Here is a 21,293-nt window from a genome sequence, read left to right on the forward strand (position 1 = left end):
CCAACCCAAATGCCCCTCAGTAGATGAATGGATCAAGAAAATGTGGTACATATACACAATGGAATTCTATGCCTCCATCAGAAAGAATGCCATTGCCCCATTTGTTAGGAAATGGAAAGACTTGGAAAAAATTATATTAAGTGAAGTAAGCCAGGTGCAAAGAAACATAGGTCCCATGGTTGCCCTTATTTGCAATAACTAGTATATGTCTGAATCAAGCAGAAAAGGTCAGATAAGTTGATGTTAGGGAAATGAACCCTAAGATATGTATTCAAATGTTTTTTTTCTTTCATGCGATTGTTTCTAACATATTTATAAGATGATTTCTTTATTGCTTTGTATGTCCCTCCTCCACGGTATAACCCTTGCTTTCACTGTATTTGATGTTGGTATAATTTGTGGAGGGGAAGGGCAAAAACAAATCGTTTAAGTAGAGATACACGTGGACCCATTGCAACAATGAGATGTACAAGTCATTATGTCCAAAAGAACTTTACAACTTTGATGGGTGGGGGAGGAAGATTGGGCGAGGGGACGGGGTGGGGATGGGAAGGGATGGGAAGTGGAAACAAAGGAGAAGACTAGAATGCTTGATAAGAAATGTACTCATTATCTGGCCCATGTAATTGTAACCCCGCTGTAGAGTATTTTCACAATAAAAAATAAATAAATAAAAATAAAACCACTGTGGAAAAATAAAAAAAAGAATGACATCGCCCATTTGTTAGGAAATGGAAAGACTTGGAAAAAATTATATTAAGTGAAGTAAGCCAGGTGCAAAGAAACATTGGTCCCATGGTTTCCCTTATTTGCAATAACTAGTATATGTCTGGGACAAGCAGAAAAGGTCAGATAAGACGACAGTAAGCGCAATGAACACCAAGATTCGACACAGGTGGTTTTTTTCTTTCTTGCTATTGTTTCTAACATATTTATAAGGTGATTTATTTGTTTCTTTTTTATGTCCCTCCCCCATGGTATCACCCTTGTTTTCACTGTATTTGATGCTGGCATAATTTGTGGAGGGGAAGGGAAAAGACAAATTGTTTAAATAGGGATACAGGTTTACCCATTGCAACAATGAGATATAGAAGATGCTATGTGGAAAAACGAACTTTACAATTTACGTGAGGGTAGGGGAGTATGAGGGGGGTAGTTGAGGAGGTGGGAGGGAAGGGTTGGTAGGAGAAAAACAAAGGAGGAGGCAACAATGCTTGATAAGAAATGTACTCATTACCTTTCTCATGTAACTGTAAACCCTTTGTATAGTGTTTTCACACTAAAAAACCTAATTAAAAAATCTCCAGCAGTTTTACAATGAAAAAAAGAAAGTTGAGAGGGAATCCCCCTTTGTACACTCTTTTCTGGCTATCTTTATTTCTCTCATCATTAACAAGCATGTTTCTGACAGAAATGTGTGAATATGAATGCTTCCAAATTTATTATCAGTGTTGTCACTCTATTTCCTAGTTCATGGATCTATGATCTAATTTAATGAGAAATCTCTTAAAAGTCTCTGAAATTTCTGATTTTTTATCTACTTGTACGTCACTGGAAACAAATACAATAAGTAACATAATATCCAATAAATTCAAAACTACCTGATTATGTAATGTTTTCAGAATTTGGGGTAAGTAAAGAAAAATCTTACAGGGCACTGGTAGCTCAGTCCTATGATCCTAACTACTCAGGAGGCTGAGATCTGAAGATAGTGGTTCACAGCCAGCCCAGCCAGTAATGTCCAGCAGAAACCACCAAAAAATGGAAGTAGAGCTGTGGCTCAAAATGGCTGAGCAGTAGCCTTGAGCAAAAGCGCTCAAGAACAGCACCCAGTCCCTGAGTTTAAGTCCCATGACTAACAAAAAAAGAAAAGAAAAATCTTTCAAATTTGTATCGACCTTCAATATGACCCAGGCAAAGCATTACCGTATCCAGTTTACAGATCAAGAGCTAAGGGGCCATATATTCCAAAAGGCTAATATTTCAACAAGCTACTTCACTTATGATCTAGTCTACTATTACAGATAGTCATTAAAAACATTCAGCAGAAAGTCTGCAACAATCCTTGTTATTGAGGTAAATTGTATAAATAAAACAATGTGATGCATAATGACTAAAGAAAAGAACTTGAGGACCATGCCCTTATAGCTCATGCCTGGAATTCTAGCTACTTAGGAGGCTGAAATGCAGAGGATCACAATTCAAAGCCATGTTGAGCAAAAAGTCTGAAAGATTTTATCTTTAAAATGACAAATGAAAAGGTAGGGCTGGAGTGGTGGCTCAAGTTGTATAGAACCAGTTAAATGTGAGACCTTGTATTAAAAAACAAAACAAAAGAGTGCCATTTATAAAAAAAAATGAACTTGAGTAAAAAGTCCACACCATAGTTCTAAATAGGTTGTTGAGTTCTAAGAATCAACAGTGACAAATAAGCCATGCTACTTGAATTTACTGTCTCTGTTAACTCACTTGAGAAATAAAGAAGAGAGACTAAATGTTTTCTTAATATCTTTCCAGTGTTAACATTATATGAAAAAAATTGGATTATAATTCTGCATTATTACCATTATCATTGTTACATTTGTTTCAATATATAGTACTTTTTAGTTTTTTTTGTTGTTGTTGTTGTTTTGTTTTTTTGTTGATCGTGGGGCTTGAGCTCTGGGCTTGGGCACTGTCCCTGCACTCTTCAGCTCAAGGCCAGCTCTCTACCGCTTGAGCCACAGCGCCACTTCCGGTTTTCTAGTGGTTTATTGTAGATAAGTATCTCACGGACTTTCCTGCCCCGGCTGGCTTTGAACCGGGATCCTCAGATTTCAGCCTCCTGAGTAGCCAGGATTATAGGCGTGAGCCACCAGCGCCCAGCTTACTTTTTAGTTCTTGAAAAGCCAAAGAAAATCTCTTTAACTTATTTTCAGCTGGGCACCAGTGCCCAACCGTTGTAATCATACTGTTTAGGAGGCTAAATTCATGGGATCGTGGTTAAAAGCCAGCTGGGGTAGTAGGAAAATCACTGCAGCTCAAGTGGTAGAGTGCTAGCCTTGAGCAAAAAAGCTAAGGGACATTGCCCAGATCTTCAGTTCAAGCTCCAAGATTGATATTAGATAGAAAGACAGACAGATAGAGATAAGTATATTGATCTATTTAATCTATCCTTCAATAGAATGTGGTAACATTTATTGTTGCCTTAATATTGTCACAAAAATGAGGCATGAATAGTTTGCTCACCCTTATACTAGCATACACAGGTTTATTGTAACAATATTCACAATAGTTAAGGCACTAATCAATAGATAAATGGATAAAGAAAATCTGGAGTTATACAGAGCCACAAAAAGTATGAAACTTTTGTCATTTGTAGCATAATGGACAGAACTAGAGATCATTATGTTAAGTAAAATAAGGCAGATGTAAAGGCAAATACCTCATGTTCTCCCTCATATAAAGAAGTTAAAAAAAAATCTTGATCTAAAAGTAAATTAGGAATTCCTAGAGGATGGGAGAATGGGAATTGTGTATGTGGGAAAAGGTTGATAAGTATACGTGGTATGCATGTATGGAAACACTACACTGAATCTCATTATTAGTTATAATTAAAACATATTAACAACAACAAAAAATAATTCACTAACAAGAAAGGATATAGAATCCAGTGTCAGTTTTTAACCAAACCTTCTTTGTTTTCATATATTGAAGGGAATAACTGATAGAAAAGAAAGTTATAACCTGAACCTATAAACTGCCCTGGAGAACAGTTTTATAATGATCAAAGTTACCAGCAGAATTTAGTGACATATTTCTCCCCTATCAATGGTATTTTTATCCAGAACAAATTAGCATTTTTATATCACTAGACAGAAATAAGAAATTCATGAACTAGTGACAACAAACCAAAAAAAATGAGGTGTGAAGTATATTTTACAATTAATCAAAAGAGGAATATTGGCACTTCATTTTCATTTAAAAAAAAGAAAAACTGTGAAAAATTACAAGCACTGGCTATTTAGTCAAATGATGCATATTGATAAATTACAAGTTAGGTACAATTCTAAGATAGATTCACTGAACACCTGTTACATTCCAGGCACTCTGATAGGTCCTGGGATGAATCATGGAGTTCAAATTATGTCAGCAAACATTACAAAGTGTTAGAGTTCAGTACATCATGTGTGGTGTGAAATATAAGTATAGGAAACTCATCCTACTAGATAATTTTCTCAATGAAATTGATTACATCCAAGGGGGAAAATGTAGTTAAATTCATAAGCATATATTTAAAATATTCAGGCTTCCAGGGAGCAATCAAATATGCAGTCACTAGCAAATGACTGATGTACTTTTGCCTGAAATTTTTATTGTGCTTTATTTCAGATTTGTCTCTCAGTAACATCAATGAACTCTATCCTGAAAGCATTCATCTTGCTTGCAACTGGGCTTATGGTCAACTGAGTAGTGTTTATGCTTTCAACTGGGCTCATTTGTGAAATTACATTTAGCTCTGGGTCAGAAAGGTAGTGGTGTGGACCTTCTTTGAGCACTAGCACTTGCTTGATATTAAGAAGTTTTCAATGGCCAGGCACTGGTGACTCACATCTGTAATCCCTCCTTACTCAGGTAGCTGAGATTTGAGGATCCAGGCTCAAAGGCAGCCCAGGTGACAATCCCTAGAGAGATTTGTATCTCCAATTAGCCACCAAAAAGCCAGGGGTGGAACTTTGGCTCAAGTGGAAGAGTGCCAGCTTTGAGCAAAAAAGCTCAGGGACAGCACACAAGCCCTGAGATCAAGCCTCAGGACCAGCACACACACACACACACACACACACACACACACACACACACACACAACCCATACACAGTCTATGATGGCTTCATCTAAAACATCCTCTGTCACTTCATGCCTTCTGTGACAGTGGTTAAAGACAGAGTAGGAAAGAAGTCCTTACTACAGCCAAGTTCTCTTTCAAAGCCATTGCCAGGCCAGGGCTGCTGCATGGCACTGGAAGGGAGCAGTCCAAACAGAAAGAAATGATCTGTATTCAGAAGGCTCATTAAGGGGAGTCCCCCATGCAAACGATGGTCCACAATCCTAACTAGGAAAGCTGCAATGACCTCATGTGCCTCAATCTGGAAAAGTACTGAGGCAAGAACACCCATTTTCTCAGAGCAGCAGATTGACCCTTTTCAAGGAAATGTACTTTTTCTTCCTCTATTTGGTTAAATAACTAGTTTGGTTTACTCTTTTAACAAATGATTTCTGCTAGGTGCCAGTGGCTCACACCTATAATCCTAGCTACGCAGAAGGCTGAGATCTGAGGATGAAGATTCAATGCCAGCCCCAGAAAACTGGAAGTGGTCTGTGGCTTAAAAGGTAAAGCCATTGCCTTGAGCTGAGGAGCTCAGGGACCTAGCACCCCGGCTGAGTTCAAGCCCCACCAAAAATAAAATTTCTTAGCTGGGCGGGGGCAGTGGCTCAAGCCTGTAATCCTAGCTACTCAAGAGGCTGAGATATGAAGATTGCAGTTCAAAGCCAGCCCAGGCAGGAAAGTCCATGTGACTCTGATATCCAATTAGCAAACAAAAATCAGGAGGTTGAGTTGTGGCTCATTTGTGTCATACAGAGAGAGCATCCAGCACTACCACATACATACAGACACACAAAAAACAAATATTCCTGTTCCTCCTTCTCTTCTGTGTTACTGTCATTCTGTTTGTCTAGAAGTTTCAGGCATGATTTCAGTGTAGTAAAGCAAACCATACTAAACAGTCCTGCTGCTTATAGATCCCATAAGCCCAGGAATTTCAAGTGTGAGAGATTAACATCAATGCTGAAACCCAAGTCTCCAGTGCTGCTCTCTGGCACTTGGTGATAGCATGAATTTTCTTGAAGGACATTTTTTTAAATACCTGCCAGGTTGAGTGACATTCTTTTTTTTAGGCTTAGTATAAAATAAACCAAGTGTCAGTAGTTCATACTTACAATCTTAACTACTCAAGAGACTGAGACTTAGAGAATCAAGATTCAATACTAGCCCAGGTAGAAAAGTCTGTGAGACTCCATCTCTAAGCAACCTGCAAAATGCCAAACTAGAAGCATGGCTCCAGTGGTAGACTGCCAGTTGTGAGCAACTCCAGCAAGAAATAGTCCCCAGTACTGGCACAAACAGGCATTTGAGGATAAAATGTTTCTGAAAATAGGAGCATATCTTTTCATACAACTCAATGGCTCATGTGAAAGCATCAAGAAAATCCCAGACTTTCCAAGAAAAAGGACTATCATCTGAGCAAAGGAAGATTGTGATAAAAAAACATTAAAATAAACTATAAAGAGAGAGAAAGAGAGAGAGAGAGAGAAATAAGTGATATCACATTTCATGTAAAATTATTTTGAGCAATGAAATGTCTGTGAGATTTTGCTGCAACAGAACCTTGTCTTTACCTTGGAGACTTTTCAATTAAGACCCTTGTTTGATTCAAGTCTTTTATGTTCCTGCATGTGAGTTTTACTGTGTGTAAATTCCTACAAGCTACTCTTAACACTGAAAAACTGAAGGCATGAAAGTACCTAACCTCTTTACCTGATTATTGCTTGGAATTAAACAAGGTAACTACTGACCTAATCACATTAAACAATAATGTAAAGTATTTCTTTCAGTGTAATTGCTATTGTCTCATGTTTGCCTTCAGAGAGAATATTTTCTTGTCATGGATATATAGAAATATGGAATTTAGCTGGGTGTGGGTAGCTCACACCTGTAATCCTAGCTACTCAGGAGGCTGAGATCTGAGGATCACAGTTCAAAGCCAGCCTAGGCTGGAAAGTCCATGAGATTCTTATGTCTAATAAACCACCAGAAAATCAGAAGTGGTGCTATAGCTCAAGTAGTAGAGTGCTAGCCTTGAGCTGAAGAGCTGAGGGACAGTGCCCAGGCCCAGAGTTCAATCCCCACAACTGACAAAAAAGAAAAAGAAAAAGAAAGAAATGTGGAATTTACATATGTAGTAGATATGTTGGGGCATATGTATGCAAAAGTTATCCATGAAAAACGAATCTATCCCACTGTCACATTTCCTAATCATTTATGGTTCCTCCCAGAAGAAGAAATTGTTGTTTTTCTCATTTTTGTGAGCAAGTCTGAATATTTAATTTAAAAGGTTTAGAATGAAAATAGGTCCTTTTAAACAAATAGGGATGTACTTTTTTTTTCCAGTAAAATGTTCTCAAGGATCATTATTCATCTCTCATTCATTTAATAGCTGTATAGTAATGCACCATTTGAAGGCATCATAGTTTATTAGATTACTTGTTAACTATTGGTACATATTGGAGTTAAAATAACAGCCTGAATTAGTGAAATCCAATGATCATAACTGACCTGGAGCCACAGTCTTTTTTTTTTTTTTTTGGTCGGTCATGGGGCTTGAACTCTGGGCTTGGGTGCTGTCCCTCAGCTCTTCAGCTGAAGGCTAGTGCTCTACCACTTGAGCCACAGAGCCACTTCCGGTTTTCTAGTGCTTTATTGGAGATAAGAGTCTCACGGACTTTCCTTCCCGGGCTGGCTTTGAACCACGATTCTCAAATCTCAGCCTCCTGAGTAGCTAGGATTACAGGCGTGAGCCACCAGGGCCCGGCTCTGGAGCCACAGTCTTAAATGAGCATCTTCTGCATAGTGCCCAAGCTAGAAGGAAGTCCCATCTTATTTTTCCTAATGTTCATGATTGAAATCCATGACTTCTTAATTTTTCACTTTGGTCAGTATTCTTCCTGATAAAATTTGGCAATCAAATCCCATCTCAACCTTTAAAATTTTCTCTCTAGCCTCCAGAATCACAGAGCAGAAAGTGATTTTTTGAATCTCTATTTACCATATACATTTATTGGTAAATTTATAATTTTGAATTACAATTACATAGCTTTTGTGTATATCTTGAGTCCTTATGATACTGCAAAACTATTGCCAGTCACAATTTTTACAATATCTACAACATAGGGCTGACCAGTGTAGAACTATTGGAGGGATTAACATATATTTTTGCTAACAAATACATATTTCATGGATACAGAATCAGGATATGATTCTGTTGGATCAAGTATTTTTATCCAGAGCTAAGGACCAAATTCAGAACCGTGCACTTGCAAGGCAAGTGCTCTTCCACTGAGTTAAATCCCCAACCACTATCTTAAGTTATAATAGGCTCTAAACTAGAAGTCAGTAGCTATAAGTCCCAAACTAAAATTACTACCTACAATATATGATTTATTTTCCAGTCACCAAGTTTTACATTTTAAATAAAATATGTGGACTGTTGATATTGCTGAATTATTTTGAGAATCAAATGAAATTGGGATTTACAAGGAAAACCTCAGTGTTGAGGGGGAGAATGAGGTGCCAGGGTCACATGTTAATCTCCAGCAAAAGAGAGGAAGAAAAGATTGATCAAAATTTTAAAAGGAAACACATTGAATGATTAAATAAATATATGTGTGCATGTATATATATATCTATATAGCATATATATATGTATATATATAGCATATATATATATGTATATATATATAGCATATATATATATATATACATGCACACTCACTGGGGCATGATAAATTATATAAAACTCTAGACATTCACACTCTGAGGCCTCCATAGGATCTGCATAGGAGTGGTTGACAAAGGCTCAATAGCTATGTGGGTATGATAACATAAAATAATATTCTATGAAATGAACGCCAAGAAAAGGAAAGGAGATATTTTTAATTGCCATAGTTGCTATATTTTCCTTTTGTCTTGTTTGTTAGTTTGTATTTGGAAGGGTAAAGGAGGGCACAGAAAAGGTGGTACAAGAGTGAACAAATATAACAGTGATACTCACTGGATACTATGTGGGAAATGAACTGGATATCTTGTGGATGGGGACAGGAGGAGAGAGTACAAAAGAGGAGATGTGGTTCAAAAACAATCGTACCCAGTATTCATTATCTGATTCATGTTAACTGTAACTCCTCTGTATAGCAACTCTACAATAACGTTAGAAAAACTCCCCCAAGGTATAACCCCTGCTTTCATTGTATTTGATGTTGTTATAATTTGTGGAGGGGAAGGGAAAAAACAAATCGTTTAAATAGGGATACAGGTGGACCCATTGCAACAATGAGACGTACAAGTCGTTATGTTGAAAACAAACTTTACAACTTTGGTGGTGGTGGTGGGGGAAGTGGGAGGGAGGACGGGATGGGAAGGGGAAACAAAGGAGGAGGCAACAATGCTTGATAAGAAATGTACTCATTATCTTGCCCATGTAATTGTAACCCCTCTGTACAGTATTTTCACAATAATAAAAAATTTTAAAGGAAATATCAAAGGTTTCTATTGTAAATATGTATGTCTTCAAATCTCTATACTTTAATGTGCCTCTAAACAAGGCATCAATTTACACATGAAAATTTCCAGAAACAGAGAAATGCCTGTCCATATTGAAGTCCATCAAGCATCTGTATAGTTCTAGATATTATGAATGAGTGTCCATGCATTGAAATCCATGGCACAGTATAAGTGGACAACGAACATTTGGTGTATCTGATTGTTTGCTGGCTCTGAAGTGAACTCACAGATAATCACATTTATTTCTGAATGACTCAATGGCACATTTTATAGGATTGGATTATTGATCACATCAGTAACTTATTGCAAAAATTTTAAAGTCTTAACTAATCCTCATAATAATGCAATGGTTTATAAAAATTTTTTTCCCTTCTTCAGTGTGATATAGTGCTAAATAGATTCATTTTGGGTTTTGTTGTCTCAGAAAAAGTATTGTCTAGGAAGAGTATCTAATGATGTGTTTCACAATCTGTGGAAATGACACCATACACAGCACACCCAGCCTTATAAGCAACTAGCAAACAGCAGAAATAAAAGCATTTTTAAAACACTCAAGCAAAAAAAGTGAATTACTATTAGCTTATAATATATTAGTCAGATATTTACTTTCTGAATATTTCTTCAGCATAAAGAAGAGTAAACTTAGGTTGACTGATTAAAACCTAGACTTCCCAAATATGTATTTTTATATACAGAACCCTTTACCTAAACACAAATAATAGGCAGGGGGAGCAAGGTTAAATATGTGAACTGTTCAATAAAGATCTAGAACTTTAAACCTTTAGCAACAAATATCAAAGTATATTATCATAAAGGAAGTACAAAAAACTCAGTACAAAATGTAAAACTTACCATTTCATCAGATCATGACCATATAAACTATTATATTTGCTTACCTATGTGTCTGGAGATACCTACTATCAAGTCCCTGTCAACTGTACCAGTATTGTTGAGGAACTCAGAATACCTAAGATAATTAGAAAAGTTTAGGCTTCTACATCCTGCAATACATACAGAGAAGTTGTTGAATGCATTGTGAGACATTGTGGATGTATCTAAAGGCGTTTTACCTTCTGTGTGTACGGCCGACACGTAAGTCCAGTTGTATCTCTTCACTATGTCCACCATGGCTCGAGCCTGCTGGGCATCGGAAGGCACAACCCTCATGAAGTACTTGAATAGAGTTTTGTCACTCAGATCCATGCTGGTGGCCGAGTAAGCGATCTGAGGTATGTTGAACAGTTGGAGCAAGTTCTGGACTTGAATGGCCACTGAGCTGGAGCCAGGCCCGATGACCCCTACTATGGGCTTCTTGGAGCGAAAGGACGAAGAGCCATCCACACAGCGTACCAAGCCCTCCTCCTCTTCCGAAGAAATGAGAGAGTCCCTAATGAACTCGATGCTCTGCTCCAGGGCCACGGCTGAGTGCCAGCAGGAATCCCTTATCTCACAGCCGAGTGTGATGTTGGGTAAGAGTGTGGGGTCGTTGTTGATCCTCTCCAGGGTGTGCAGCATGGCCTCCACTCTCTGGATGCCATACTGCTCACGCACAGCCCCGCACTTCCTCTCATGCACTTTGTCCACGGTGGGCTGGTGGTGGACGGAGAAGAGAGCCCCAATGATGATGTCGCCTGGCATGTGAGCCACCACTCTCCTCTCACTGGACTGGGCGCTCCCACGGACATCTTCTTTCAACAGCAGGACTGACAGGATCAGCAGAAGGACCATTTTAGGAAAGGAATTCAAGCTGATGACGATAGCATGGTGGGGAAATGCAGGAAAGTTCTGATCAGCACAATCAGATGATGTCTTATGTTGAGTGGCCAGCAGCAAGGATTCGTCACCAACTTAGATATATTCTCTAAATGACCACCATATCCATGGGAAGCATTTAGTTAGATGTATGCACAGGATCATGATCTTCAAAACCTGAAGAAAAAGAAAAGAGAACATGAATTTTTAAGAATGTAAGTACATAACAAGGAAGCTCTGATACGAGAAAAAAGGGTCAATGATAATGCAAAACATCAACAATAAAGCGGTAAAAAATAATATCTGCTTTTTGAGTCTGTTTCTTAGGTCTTTTTTAGGGTTTGATGACAAGATCAATGCTTTTCCTTTGTTCATTTGGATTACAGTATAGAACCAGACCTGCTGTGTAGCAAGCAGAAGGTAGAAGAAGAGAGAAGGCATCTTACTAGCAAAACTATGCTAGAAATAGAAAGCTCTAGGAAGTATGAACCTCAACATTTCCAACATTGAGTCAGGTGCTGTTGGCTCATTCCTGTAACCCTAGCTACTCAAGAAGGTGAGATCTGAGGATCATGGTTCAAAGCCAGCTCCCACAGGAAAGTCCATGAGCCTCATCTCCAATTAAGTACCAGAAAACCAGAAGTGGAGCTGTGGTTCAATGTGGTAGAGTGCAAGCCTTGAGCAAAAGAGCTCAGGGACAGTGTCCAGGCCCAAAGTTCAAGCCCCGCAACTGTCAAAACAAACCAACCAATAAATAAAATTTCTAACACTGATTACCTCTAAGTAATGAGATGGAAGTTATTTTTCTTATACTTTAGTTTTCTATATCCTTTTGGTTTCTTTCCAGATTTCCAGCACTGAAGATATATTAAATAATTATAAAAGTAAAGTTATCTTTAAAGGGATATGTCCCAGAGGTCGAGTTCTTGGTTAGCATGTATAAAGCCCTGGATTCCATCCCCAGTGCTTCCAAAAACACAAATGAAAAACCCTAAATACTCCTCTCCAAATGTAATGTCAAGCAAACAGAATAATCACCTTGGAGATAAGTATGTGTTGCATCTAATTAACATATGAGGGAACTATAGGAGAAGGTTGAGATGTTAGAGTCTTCTGCTATTAAGAAGTGTTAGAAAATGCAACACACACACACGATGGAATTTTACTCATCCATTCAAAAGAATGATAGTGTATCATTTGCAAAGAAATGGAAAGACCTGGAATAAATATGTTAAATAACTCAGGCTCAGCGAGACAAAGGTTGCATGTTGTCCCTCTTATGTAGAAGGTAGAATTCACTTATAAACTTAAAATAAGTATGTTGGGTGTCATGTCAGTGTATACAAATATAATGACTAAAATACAGTAGATTCAAAAGTGAAGTCAAATCATGTGATTTCTTAGACAGGCAAAGTCAAAGTTCAACAAAATAAACACCAGGAAGTTGGTACTTGACAGAGGTGGGGTGAAGTCAAGGGGAGAGTATTAGATGAATGGAGAGAAGAAGGGGAAACTGCAGTCAGGAATTCAATGTATATCCTACAAAATTAAGAAAAAATGATGGAAGTGATGAGTTGGGAGAGAGATAGATGAAAATGTTGAAAAAGGTGATATAGGTCAAGATTCATAAACTACAAAATGTCAAAACAGTAAAACGGTATTTGTAAATAGTTTAGGTGCTCAGTGCCAGTATTTCCTCATCTGACAAATGGGGATGTGCAAACAAAATAAATGGGAATATGTATAAGGTTGCTCTTATAACAATCAAAGTAATGTATAAATTGAATAGGATTCTATGTATTAAATGCATGATCTTTTTCTTTATTAAATTTCCCACGGCATTCTTTGGCTAGGAAGTGAGAAGAAAAATTATGACAGTCCACTTGGCCCTCCAGAGAGTTTTCAAAGTAATTACAGAGTCTTGTAATAAAACTTACAGTAATCAGTACTCCTGCACTGATCCACGAGAAACCCCACATTGATAAGTCTCAGAAAGCAAGAAAGAAAACACATTTGCAGTGGAGAGTTAGCAAAGCTATGACTGTAATAATCTGTTTCAGATTAAATTTCTAAGGAAGAGATTTTACCCCATTTCCTGCAACAATTCCTAGCATAATTTGTAAAAGAGTGCTGACAGATTAATGATTTCGGTTACTTAAAGGGATTGTGCTAGAAACTTACTTTAAATGTAATCATCTCTACCAACTTAAGTTGTTTTAAAATGACTAATTCCTTAAACACTACCTTTTCAAAACAGGTGATTTTCTACAGGAGTTTGTGTGATTATCATGTCTCTTTGAGAACACCATTTTCCCCCATTAGATCTGCAAAAATTCCACTCTAGATAAAAAATGAACATAATTTGAGTCACATTCTCGTCGACTCCTACCCTCATTTCAGTTTCCTTATGCTCTTCCTATGATGCTATACAAGAAAACTTTCAAACTCTCATCCGCAATTGAATGCTCCAGAATAACAAGGTGGTTGGCAGTGTATAGAAAAAAAGGTCATTTTTTGGTAATAGTTGACATTTTTAAACAAGCAAAAATCAAACAAAGAGTGATGCTTATTTTCTCATTGGAAGGATATCTGAACATTCTCAAAACATTCCTTTCACTTTCTTATGACCAGATACCTCGGGATAATGTTTATTCTCATGAGCAAATGAATTGTACTGCAAAGAAAAGAAATAGGAAGTAAAAGAGAAATTCTCCATCAAATCTAGAATTAGTGGACAAACTCAGTAACGAAACAGAACTCATATTTATGCAAGCCTTCAGCTATAGGAGCAATAGACAAGTGAAGCTGAAATACAAATCCCACATAGTCTATTAGATCTGTATTAAGTAAGTCTTATATATTAAAACACAGTATACATACACACACACATATTTAAGAGTTAACTGTTATGTGGCAGAGACTAACTGACTGTATTTTCCTTGAATACTCATCATGCCCAGAACACCTATTCATTAACTATTTTATCAAATGTTTATGGTTTGCTTCTGCTATGACTTTGTCCTGGGAATCAAATAAACAAGAGTAAACAAGATTTCTATCTTCCTGTGTCCGTGTACCATACACATACTTACATGTACTCTACGATATAACACTAGCTGACAGCTAATGAACGCAGCAAACAATGCAAAGAGCAAAGAAAAGCTGATCTTATGAAGATGTGGCTAGAATATAAGAATAGGAAAGCTGTTACATAAAATGATGTTGTAAAGATAAAAGAGCCAGACCTTGAAAGGTCAGCTAAACTGTTATGTAAGATTTTATTGTTGACAGCCACAAAAAGCTTTTGAGAAAATATAAGCCAATGACAGGTAAAATTCAATTTTTAGGATTCTTCTGCCTATGCATTATTGTGGATAATAGGTTGCAAAAATCTGATAAGGAGACTCTTGTAATAATGTAATTCGGAGGACTAAACCTGGTTGCTCACCAATGTAATCCTGGAGACTTGGAAGAAAGAGAACAGGAGGATCATAGTCTGAGGAAAACAGCTTGGACCTCAATCTATCCAGCAACTGAGAGTAGTGATATGTCTGTCACCCAATATGTGTAGAAAGTATACATAAAAATAACAGCCTCCAGCACAGCTAAAACTCAGGTGTAAGACACTATCTCAAAGTAACTAAAGTAGAACTGGCTAAGGGTTATGGTTTAAGTGATAGAGTCCTACCACAAAATCAGATGCCCAATAAGTTCTGCTAAATACACAAAAACAAAAATAAATTTTTTCTCTTGATTTTCTTTACCACTGCCAGAACAGGATTCTTTCCTTACCCCACAAATTTGGGAACTGTGTAATAAAACTTCATCTGGCCATTGAGTCCAAGTAATGGAGCTAGAAACAATGCTAGAAAATTAATATGGAAAACACTATTTCCCAAAGCTTTTCAACATATTAAGGAAAATAGCATTATAGATCTAGACAAGACCTGGAGACAATTCGATATTATGGTATTTATGAAGATGAAAAGAATTGTAGCAGAATGGTCTAACAGAATTCCATCTCAACATTCAGGTGTAATCACATTATACAATTTGATATCCTTTCTTGTATAATTTTTCAAGCATATAGTTTTTATATTCTTATTTTAATGAAATACTAGAATTAAATCTTAATATATTATTCACTACATAATGTCATTAATATATTTCAGTTCATTTTAATGATGGGAATAATAATGACAATAATTAAAATATATGGGTGGGATTGTAGCTCAGGAGAAGAGTTGTTTTTGAACATGTGTGAGTCACTGGATTTTACTCCAGCATCAAGACCATTCACACGCACACACACACACACACACACACACACACACACACACACACACACAAAGAATTTGCCAGTTTACTTAGCATTTTACATAAAATTGCAAGTACCAGGCTTCAAACTTCATTAACTTGCTTGCTCACTGGTGGTTTACCACTTGAACCATACCGCCACCTCAGCTTTTTATCAGTTATTTTGATGAAGGAGTCTGCTGTCTGGGATGGCCTCAAACCACAGTCTTCCAGATCTCTGCAGAGGATTGCAGTTGTGAGCAGCAATGTTCAGCTGCACAAAATGCATTTTAATTGTCATATAAAGTATGTGATAAATAATTTATGCCCACTTTCAGGTGATGGATTTGAGGATAAGCGATAGAAACAATTTGGAAACAATTCTCATTTAAGTAAATAGCAGAGCCAAGACTCATATTTATTCCTTTATAGCACTTGAGTGGTTTTTAACTACATGGCTGGATCAACATTAATTTCAATACTGGCTTCTAATAATTTTCTTAACATCATAAGCAAGGTTGTACTTTACTTGTTTTGAATATATTTTATAGCAAAAATATCTAAATGTGTTGTTTCTTGCATAAAATGGCTTTACATTTTAAAGTTTATCCATTAAAATTTTCACATTATTATTAACTTTGCTAAAAACCTTTGCCATTATTCTAGATTCCTGCACCATCAAGTGATCTTCCCATGAGCCCTGTTTTCTCTGGGAACTATATATGCCCATGAGTGAGACCATTTTTTCATAATCATTTCACCATGAGTTCCACTCATTTTTAAGTGGGGATGTGACACAAGCATAAGAGAAAATTGTAATGTTTATTTTCAGCATACAGAACTTTTTTCTGTTGTTAATCTCATGTTCACTTTTAAGGAATCACTGTTAAGTATGTCTGATTAACCTTATTCTGTATATAAGCAGAAAAAAAAGCCCCAAACATGAGTTGTTGGTTTTTTTTAAAGTTATAGTTCTTAGCTGTAGGGATTTCTTGGTTGAAAGAAGTAGCAGGTTCATGTTATGGATACTATAGTGACATTAATTCATATAATGACCAAAATGGCATAAATGTATACTCCAATAATATAGAATCTCAAGGTTCTGATTTTAGAAGCACTAGTGTGCTTTGTTAAATGTGTATCTTTCTGTATTTATGACATAATATCATTAATCATTATCACCATCTTAAAAGACAGTAGAGATATATTTAATATGCAAGAATGATTTTCCTTAATGAATCAGGCAGTCTCACATCCTAAAACTGCACTGTAACCAGATGCACAGTTCTTTTATTTTCAACAATCTTCTCAAACACTGGCCATCTTTCTGGCACAGATGTCTCTTATATAACTTAATCCTCACACAAGCAAATCACACAGCTCAGGACATCAACACTAACATAATTCCTTCTGCCTGGCCAATACCCTCACCGCAAACAGTCAAGGGTGTCAATAGCTCCAATGTTACAGATGCTTTTGGTATATTTTCCATAAAACAAGTGCATCCTATAGATAAGAGGTACTCTGAGGTGTAATGATGCTGAGACCCTTAGTGTTCCAATAGCTTAGCTGTCATCACTATCTGAAACACATTATCTGTGACCATATAAACAACAATGAGCAATATTTCTTCTTTTTAGCCCAGAACAAGAGGCCATATTTTAATTGAACCTCCTCCCCCTCCTCAAAAGCTATAAATGGTATTGTACAACAATGAAATCTGCAATTTTATGCATTAGCTAAAAAGTGCTTGCAGTCGGATAAAGCTCACTAAATCATTTAAACAGTGATTTAGTAGTTCAAGAAGGTCTGAAACAGCTACCTGAGGCAAAGCAATAAAAATAATGTGATCCACCATTTTTAACTAGTCTCAATTTAATTATCAGGCAGGGATTTTAGAGTCCTATTCATTTTGTAGCTTTCAGCTGCTTTCTTAATATTTAGGCTATCTCTAAAGACTGTAAAGCATTGGTGATCCCACTTAGATTATCTGTCATCAGGCGCTTGAAAATACACATTTGTATTTTTATAACTTGATTTCTGTTTAACTATTAGTAGCCACTGTTTATTTAGTTTATACTGAAATGTTAAGGCATTGTTTAACATAGGCTACACAACCATTCTGTAAGGTAGCAATGATTATTTTCTGTATTTCTACCTCTAGAAATTGAGACTTAAAGGTAAAATCTCTTATCAAGTTCTCACACATATAAATGACAAATTTGGGATATGAACCCAACTATTTCGGATCCATGTGTCTACACTTACACCTTCTGAAGGGCCCAATGGTTTGGTTATTGAAGCCTTACCTATGAGTTGCATAACACACAGAAATTAGGCTTTCTCTTAAAATTTTATGGAATTCCCATCAGTTACAGTCAGAAACCACAAAAATCCAGTACATAAAACAAAACTCTTGTTTTCTGGCATCACACTGTCCAATAGGGCTTCTCAAACTCAGCATTGTTGGTATTTCTGGACTAAATTCTCTTCATTGTGGAGGACTGTTGCCCTCTTTATGGACAATATTTAACTGTGGCCATTGTCTCTGCTGAGTGAATCAAACCAACCACATTTCCTAGTTGTAATAACCAAACATTTCCCCTTATATTGGCAACGTCTTCTGCAGGTCAAGGTCACTTGCTGTTGAAAACCTCTGATTCAAACAAGTATCATCCTAGCAGGGTAAACAAGTACAACTAAGAGCAATTCATCTGATTATATCAGTTCTACACAGCTATTCTCTAAAATTTCCAAATACTAAAGATGAAATATTGGGATAGTTTGTATTTTTAACTTTGTTACTGATTTCTTTATTAAGTCATTTCCAAGGATGTAATGTCATTCTGTGAGCTCCCAAAACTGTGAAATATCAAGGGTAATATTAATTTCCATTAACTATCTACAAATAAGTAAGTGTGAGAATAGCGTATGATATATACTTCTAATGTCAAAGGCTGGTTTTAACATGAAACATAAAACTCATAATTTAATAAGGTAATATCTAATTTATACATATTATTTTGATTTTGTTGATTTATTTTACAAACCAATAAATGTGTTTATTTTTTAAATTTCATTTTTAAGTAGTTATAAAGTTGCCATTCAAGTGAGTATTGTATTAAATACAATTCATCTTGATCGATGTCACCCCTTACTTTTTTTTTTAAGAATCTTGTTGATACATTGTGGTATATTAAGACAAATTAAAATGAATATAAGTATATTGCAGCATTAAATTATTCATTAGTGCTACTGCAGTTGTAAGCTTTATATTTTAGTAAAAATATATATGCTTAAAAATTTTAAATCAATAACTTATGAGAACAATTGTTGTGAAAGATAATAAGCCATAAAAGAATGCATTTTATGTCTGGTGTCTTTACAATACCAACAGAATCACATTGGCATAAAATATACATTTTTGGGTCTAAGTTTTTCTTTTAAACTTCAAGAATAGTTTGAACTAAAAGAAGTCATTTTGACAAAATTATGTACCATTTAGATTTGCATGTTAAGTGTTCTTGGATGTATGAGAAAAAGAAAGGTTTGCACACTCCCTTGTGGAGGAAAAAAGTGCTGCTGACTCAAAATAGTAATAGTTCAAAAAGTCAAGATCTTCTATGTTCAAGGGGGCAAGTTAATACCATACGTAATTAAGAGTTATGGAAATAGATCTCCCTAGATTTAACTACCCAGTTAACATTATTATAAACTCGGGGGCAGTGGGAAAGTCATTTAGTCCCTCTTAATCTCACACTTTTCTGTAAAGCTCACAAAGTAAAAGTTGAATATAATATATAGGATTCTTAAGTGTATCAAATTTAATAACATGGGAAACATACCATTTGATATAGAAAAACCTGAATGTAATTAATACTTATGAGTAATATTTATATTTCACTGCAGGTCAGGTGGTTACTTAGACTGGTACAATTAGTATATCAAACCCATTCCATGACACCAATATATTTTAATCTGTTTCCTCTTTTAAAAATAAAGAATGAGAGCCAGGCTCTCATCCCTGTAATCCTAGCTACTCAGGAGGTGGAGGTCTGAGGATCACAGCGGGAAGCCAGCCTAGGCAGGAAATTCCATGAGACTCTTATCTCCACTAAACTACAAAATATACTGGAAGTGGAACTGTTGCTCAAGTGGTAGAGTGTTAACTGAGTGCATGTGGCTCACTCCTATAATCCTAGCTGCCCAAGAGGCTGAGATCTGAGGACTGTGGCTCAAAGCCAGACCAGGCAGGAAAGTTTGTCAGACTCTTATCTCCAATAAACAACCAGAAAACCGGAAGTGGCACTGTGGCTCAAGTGGTAGAGCACTAGCCTTGAGCTGAAGAGCTGAGGGACAGCACCCAAGCCCAGAGTTCAAGCCTCACAACTGAAACACACACACACACACAAAAAGGTACAGTGCTAATCTTGAGCACAAAAGGTCAGTGACAGTGCCCAGGCCCAAAGTTCAAGCCTCACAACTGAAACACAAACCAAAAAAGATACAGTGCTAACCTTGAGCACAAAAGTTCAGGGACAGTGCCCAGGCTCAGAACTGAAGTACCAGGACTGGAAAAAAAAAAAAAAAGTAGGATATAGTTATTTAAGTACCTTTCCAAGTACATTAAGCTGGCCAGTTACAAAACTGAGATTTTTACTCAGACACTCTTATGCCAGAACCTACAATTCAAAATTCATTCCTCACTAGAAACCACAAGTTCATGATGTATAGCTGTGCCAAAATGAAAGTAGTCTAGTTTTATGGAAACAGAGTATGCTTAAATTCCAATCAAGTCATATGTATATTGGTGTGTGTGCACATTTGCGCATGCACTTGGTTTTTTTTTGCCATTTTCCTTTTCTTTACACTAGTCATAAGAGGGTTAAATAACATGTCTAGTGTTTAATATTGTGCCTCATGTGTCCAATAGATAACCAGGATGCCTTTACATTAATGTATTTGATTGCTGTCCCTCCAACCAAAGGGACAAAACCCCAACAAGATGAGGACTGGTAAAATATAAAGATTCCTCCTCAGGATGAATTTAAAGAAATGAAAACAAGTCTATGATATAATATATCTAAAATATGTTTAAACAACTGACACAAAAGAATATCAAGAAGATATCTCATTAAAATATACTTGAAATTCAAAAATCCACTGTTCTTAAATTACACAAATATGAAAAAGTATTTCTTGTCTCATTTGATTTTCTAAGCTCCATTCACTGACTAAAATGACAAAATAATTATGCTTGTAGATAACATTGAAATTCTCGGAATCTTTTGACCATATTAACCCTTCAGTGGAGGACAAATGCCCTCTGGTCTCTCACTGTAATACATGCTGCTCATTCACAATTTATAAGTATACATTAATTGTTCAAAGGAGATTCACCATGGCATTTCACATGTACACATAATTTAACTAGACACACACGTAATTTAACTAGACTTACCTCTCACTTTCTCCATCTTCCCTAACACCTATTATTTATAATCTTTTAGTGAGTTTGATTTTGCACTAAAGAGTGCATCTATGTAATGTATTTTGATCTTGTTCACTCTCTGAATCATGTGAAAAATGTTTTCTCTAAATATAAAATATAATGCAAATAATGCATGGCTCCAAACTGAAAAATGCTCCTCCGTTATTGTAATACATCTTCAGGACATTCAAGCCACAAGCTAATTTAGCTTTAGAATCTTTCACATGTATTAACATATATCAAAATATAATGTTAATTACTTCATAAAGTTGGTTCATACTTGATTTATCTATTTAAACTATATAGGTAGAAATCACACACATATGTATATATATCCCATGTAAAAAACATTAAGGAAGTATATTTAGACATGTCCC

The 21,293-nt window shown here is 36.3% G+C and overlaps 1 protein-coding gene across 1 annotated transcript in view; it reads right to left on the reverse strand.

Moving 5' to 3' along the window:
- Positions 1–11,105, reverse strand: part of Grm5 (glutamate receptor, metabotropic 5) — a 521,558-nt gene extending 510,453 nt beyond the window's left edge. Inside the window, exon 1 of the mRNA XM_013013982.1 lies at positions 10,448–11,105. Within this exon, the coding sequence (XP_012869436.1) occupies positions 10,448–11,105 (658 nt within the window). The remainder of the gene's footprint in view (positions 1–10,447) is intronic.
- Between the last annotated feature and the right edge of the window lie 10,188 nt (positions 11,106–21,293).

The sequence above is a fragment of the Dipodomys ordii genome, unplaced genomic scaffold (assembly GCF_000151885.1).
Source record: "Dipodomys ordii isolate 6190 unplaced genomic scaffold, Dord_2.0 Scaffold22, whole genome shotgun sequence".
Taxonomy (NCBI): Eukaryota; Metazoa; Chordata; class Mammalia; order Rodentia; family Heteromyidae; genus Dipodomys; species Dipodomys ordii.